At 24.9% G+C, this 5,524-nt stretch overlaps 1 protein-coding gene across 1 annotated transcript; it reads right to left on the reverse strand.

The window, feature by feature from the left end:
* Positions 1–9: 9 nt before the first annotated feature.
* LOC145835174 (protein canopy 4-like) lies at positions 10–1,324 on the reverse strand. The gene is made up of 2 exons (XM_082942736.1): positions 934–1,324; positions 10–714 (listed from the first exon to the last, which is right to left on the reverse strand). The coding sequence occupies exons 1-2, from the start codon at positions 1,300–1,302 to the stop codon at positions 415–417; spliced, it is 669 nt and encodes a 222-aa protein (XP_082798862.1). The 5' UTR covers positions 1,303–1,324; the 3' UTR covers positions 10–414.
* Positions 1,325–5,524: the final 4,200 nt, after the last annotated feature.

Consider the following 5,524-nt stretch of genomic DNA (forward strand, 5'->3'; position numbering starts at 1 on the left):
ATATCTAAAATTATATTTATATTAATAACAGATCATGAGTAAACCTTAAAGTACTATATACAGAAAATTCTGAATTATTTAGAAACAATAAGATGTGAATAGAAACAATTTATAAAAGATATATTAAAAAATTTGAAATTCATGATTGAAAACTTAATTTTGCAAAAATATAAAAAATAAACTTTTTGTAAAAAGTATTAATGGAAAAACACTTTAAGCATGAAATCAAGCAATATTTTCAAATACTTTAAAATAATATCATATTATATAAACTTGTTAGTTTGTTAACAGTTTGACCACAAAGTTAATTTTTAATTTTGAACACCACTTAAATTTATTTTTTTAATAAAAACTAAATATAATAGGTTGTTAGTCATGGGATAACCAAATATAAAATATCTTAAAATTGAGTTTTTATAACTCGGTCTTCTTTTTCTTTTTTTTCTTATTTTTTTTTTCTTCCACACCAGTATCACCTTTCTCATTTTTAAGTTCCTTACCAGTCCAAGTTTCATTCAAACACTCTTTGTCATCCTTTCTCAAAACTGTATCCCTGCATAAGAAGTTTATTAGCTTTGCATCTTTTTGTTTGTTAAAGTACCAGTCCTCAATAACTTCTTCATGTGTTTCTAACATAACTTCACACTGCTTTTTCATATGGGTGACTTCAGCTGATGGTTCATCCCACATTTCAAAAGGGATGCCTAAGTCAACCTATAATTAATAAAAATATTGAAAAAATACATATATTTTACAGAATAATGCTGTTGAATGAAAAACTAATAATTAGTTAACAAAACAATTTTTTTAAATATAGAACAAACTTGGATAAAAACTTAATTTAGGGAAATTTATTAATAACTTATTTCTAATAAAACTCTAACTACCATATAGTAAGAAACAAAGCTATTTAAAAAGTTTTTAGGTTTAAACCTTTACACCCTTATTGACCAGTCCATGTAAGGTCTTCATTGTTTCACTTTGACCCTTAGCAAACCTTAAACTGCCTTCTCTTTCTTTGTGCATGTTGTACTCAAGTATTTTGTCGCAAATTCCTTCCATTGCCTCAACTAGGCGCAACTCAGATGTATGGTATGAGATTGATTTTTTCTTCTTTGGATCAAGACCATGTCCTGTGCGGAGAATCTCCCTGGACTTTCCAGTTTCATCGAGTCTGTCCTGTAGCTCAGTGACAAAGTACTTGCACACTTCACAATGGGAAGGTTCGTCCACAACTTGCTCTATGTCAGCTCTTGCTGCACAGAGCAACATGAAAACCACAATGGCTATTTTGTGTAACATTTAAACTTTGAAACTAAAATAAGTTTTAAATAGTTAACTTAGAATTACCTAAATAAAAGCAACCACATAAAACTTTTATTTACACTTTTTTTATATAAAAAATGTTTTATTTCAAAACATCTAATTAGATACTCCTCTTTACTTAAAATAACTCAACTTTTTAAACTTTCAAAAGTAAAAAACTGTTTAATAGATGAAAATTTAAAAAAAAACTAAATAAAGGAAAGAACTCAAATTATTTCAACTAAACTTATAACAATGTCCAAGTAATGTTTTAAAAAAACTCTTAATTTCTTATTACAACTAATACAGGTTATAGTAAATAAAGTAGAACTTTTTTATTAACTTTATTAGAACTAATTTACATTTATGTTTCAGCATTTCCTTATAGAACAAAACATTAAGATGTTTAAACCTAATATAATTTTATTTGCCTATTTTTTAAGGATGTTTTTAATGATATCAGTATTTGAAAAACTATTTAGACACCCTAATTGTAATAAAATAAATTGCTAGCTAATAAAACAATTCTTGCAAGTTTTAACAATTAAAAAAACATATTTCAAATTTATTTATTGTCTTTAGATAATTTTATGTAACCATAATAGTTTAAAAACTAGATTTGAAATGAATTAAAATAATTAAGGCAATTACATTTTTGTTTTCATAGAATAGTTCAGTGAAGTTAGAAAAAAGAATTACTAGGTTTACCAAATTCATGTTATTTTTTAATCTGGTTGGAGTAATAAATACCCACATAATTTACATTATGTTTTCATTTAAAAAATGCTGTATATCTGTACTTTTTTTGCAGATTCGATTAGAATTACACCTTACTCCTTAAGTTTGACTACTTTAGCAAGTATTTGTTCAGCTTTTGCATTTATCACATTTTGGTACTCTAAGTTTGAACTAGTTTAATAATTTTGAAAACTATTATAGGTTTGAGAAAATGAACACAATGCCTAAATAACTTTGAGAGTTTTAGTTAAAATATTGGATTTTTCTCTACTTCACTAAATATTCTATCTTTTTTGAAAACTTTTTTTTACAATTTAATTCAATTTAAATATTTTTTGAAATTTAATTTATAACAAATTTTTCAATAACTTTTTACTTTATTTTCTAATTAATAACTGTATAGTTTTTGAATCTTAGTTATTTTTAAAAGTCATACAATTTTTAAACAAAAAAGTCTATTTTTTGGTGAATTGTACTTTTAATTGTTTTTCGAGTAGTAAAAAAATATCATCACTTTTTTAAAACTAATTAACTAGATCGAACTTTTGTTTATATTTGAGGTGTACGTAGAATGATTTATGAATACATTAAAAGTTTGTTTTACTTTTGAAACATTTTGAAAAAAATTAAACTCTGTAAGACATTAAAATATTAACATTAGCTACTTACTAGTAAAGAGATTACGTAGAGCCCTTTCTAGTTTTTATTTTTAAATTGATTAGCTTCAAAAACATAGTAACTGGGTCCGCTGCAGTTGTAAGGTTTTGGAAATTTTTTCATTTAAAACATTATCAAATGTGGTAAAGTGATGATGCAGCATTATATTAAGAACATCTATTTATATTCTATACCGTTACCCTAACGGCCTAACCCACCTAACCAAGTCATATAAAAAATATACCTGTACCAAATAATTTTTGTACTTAAAACTTAAAAGTATAAGTAGAGTATTAACCACTTAGAAGCGCCTTTGATTTGCAGCTAACACATAAAAAATGTTTTAATTAGTACTGTTTCTTGCTTTCAGTCCTGGACGAGACGTTAAACTATATCCAAGTAGTGTATGACTCGATAACCGAAAGGTTTCTCGTACAGTTGGTTCTTAGTCCAATTTTTTTTATTTGTTTCATAAACTAGTGGTCTTCAAAGTGTACATGAAATATTTTTAAGATGCTGAAATTTATTTTCCAGTGTATGAATCGTTATAAAAAGTTATCGTAATTTTTAAAATCTGCACTAGATATTCTGCAGTTCGTGATGAATAGCAAACAAGATCTCAGCAGGTGTATTTAAAGCTTAATTTTGAAACTTACACTAGGCATTACGAGTAATTTTTTAAAAGTTATACTAGATATTACGAAAAAACTTGAAAATTATGCTACAGAATTTTTATTTTGCGGTTTAAAGGTGCACATATTTTGAATAGCTCGAAGACGTGTTACATAAAATTTACTCATAACGAAATCTAAAGTACATTTGTAACCTTTAATTAATAAAAATAATGATATTACATATATATATATATATATTACATATATATTACATATAAAAGCGTGTTTTTCACAAACCCTTGAAAATCAGTATTAGTCGAAGACCGTACTTAGATTCGTGCTTGGCGTACGAGAAACGGCCTACAAGGCGTAGCGTACCATATCGACAACTGCATTAAAACATTTACTTTTAATAAAAGTTCTTTTAGTATTACTTAATAAATAAATTAATCGTAAACTTCTATGATACCGTCCTTAGTATATTAAGTAAATATATGTAGTTGAAAAATTACAAAAAAATAAACCTTTAATTTCTGAACTAGTTTATGCGCACCAGATATTTTTTAATTAAATTATTTAATTTCCTTGTAAAGAATCTGATAGTAAAATAAAAACTGTTTGAATTCGTAAGTTGGTTTATAAAAAAAAACATAAACATTAAAACAGGATAAAGCATTAAAAAAAAATAGGTGGTAGTTTTTTTACAACGAAGTTTTTTATACAAGCTTAGCTTAGTTTTGCCAAATTTAAGAACTATAAGTTTAACAGAACTTTACTTTAATGACAAACTTATACTAAGGGTATCCCCATTATTTTTATAAAAAATGCTCTAAAAGAGCTAACTGAGAAGTTAAAAAAGTTGAAGCAGTTTTTTTGACGTTTTTTCTTTAAAGCTTTTAGTACGGCTTATATTAGCAAAAAATAAAACTGAGTTCTTAAAGTCGTTTTTAATTGTAATGTTTAACTCAAAACTCTAAAGATAGTTAAAAATATCGAAAAAAAAGTAGTGAGTTTTGAGATTTTCATCAAAGATAGTTAAAATGACATACATTTTGTCCTTTATTAGAAACAACGACTTTCCGTATTAAATTGTGTAATGCCCGGATTTTTATCAAAAAAAAGTATTGCCTTTCCACATGCGCTCTTTTGTATTAAACTAAAAAAAACAGTGATAAAATAGTATTTTGCTCACTTTAATAAAATAAGTGTCGTCAATAAAAACAGGTACACAAAAAATTTAATAATTTTCTTAGTTTAATGTTCAAGTTTTCTAGTTTCATAACTCAATAATCTTCATTCTAGTGTGTACATTTATTGCATAAATTAAGTCATAAAAATATATGCAGCGGTTTTTTAATCAATGAAAGCAACTTTAAACAAACTAAGTGGATAAAAAACTGAAACACGAATTCTTTCTTTTTTAATATTATTAAATTTGTTATGCTGTATCTAGTTCTTTCCGAAGTATACATGTGTAACTAATTTTGAAGAAGCTCAGCTTTATTAAGATACTTACTTGTTCTATATTATATTATAGATTACGATATTTTAGAAGAAGTAAAAAAAGTAAAACAAATTTCTTCAATGAAAAATTTTTTTAATTTAAGAAACAAGATATTGGATAAAAACTTTGTCAAAATAATACTTACTTTGAGGTCATAGCTCAGCAAAAAAAAAGTTTATTTAAAATATATTTCTTTGGAGTAAACTCTTTTAAGAACATTTTTCTATAAAATAAAAAACTTTCTTCGAAAAAAAAATTTGTTTCTATAAAACTGAAAACTTTAAGTGTGATTTCTGCATAACAATAGTATGATGTTTATTTTTTTTTGATTCACTCATAAGATTCAGACTTTTATTTGGAAAAAGGTTTTTTAATTTCATAATTGTTATAAATAATTTTTTTCTAATTAAAGTATTCGTAGTTTATATTTCAAATCATAGTATTAGGTTAATACTTTTATTGTAATACATAAGTATTTAGTCTGCTAATATTTCTAATACAAAAGTTTAATGATATACCAGGACTTAATTTTGTTTTAAAAATTCAATAAACGAATAAAAAAAATTTCAAATGTTCATATCTAGTATATTATAACTTTATAAACAAAACTAAATGATTCACTCAATTAGTTCATAAAATTGAAGCTTTAGAATTTACAACCTTTTAATAATTAGATTCAATGAAATAAAACTTTAACACGTTATCA

Source organism: Thalia democratica, chromosome 4, assembly GCF_965202585.1.
Source record: "Thalia democratica chromosome 4, ktThaDemo2.hap1.1, whole genome shotgun sequence".
In the NCBI taxonomy this organism is placed as follows: domain Eukaryota; kingdom Metazoa; phylum Chordata; class Thaliacea; order Salpida; family Salpidae; genus Thalia; species Thalia democratica.

What these genes read in the sequence shown, in the direction of transcription:
- LOC145835174 (XM_082942736.1), bottom strand. Translation starts at nt 1,302, where the DNA reads ATGTTACACAAAATAGCCATTGTGGTTTTCATGTTGCTCTGTGCAGCA. An exon ending in TGGTCAATAAGGGTGTAAAG is followed by an intron (nt 715 to 933) that starts GTTTAAACCTAA and finishes TATTAATTATAG; the next exon opens with GTTGACTTAGGCATCCCTTT.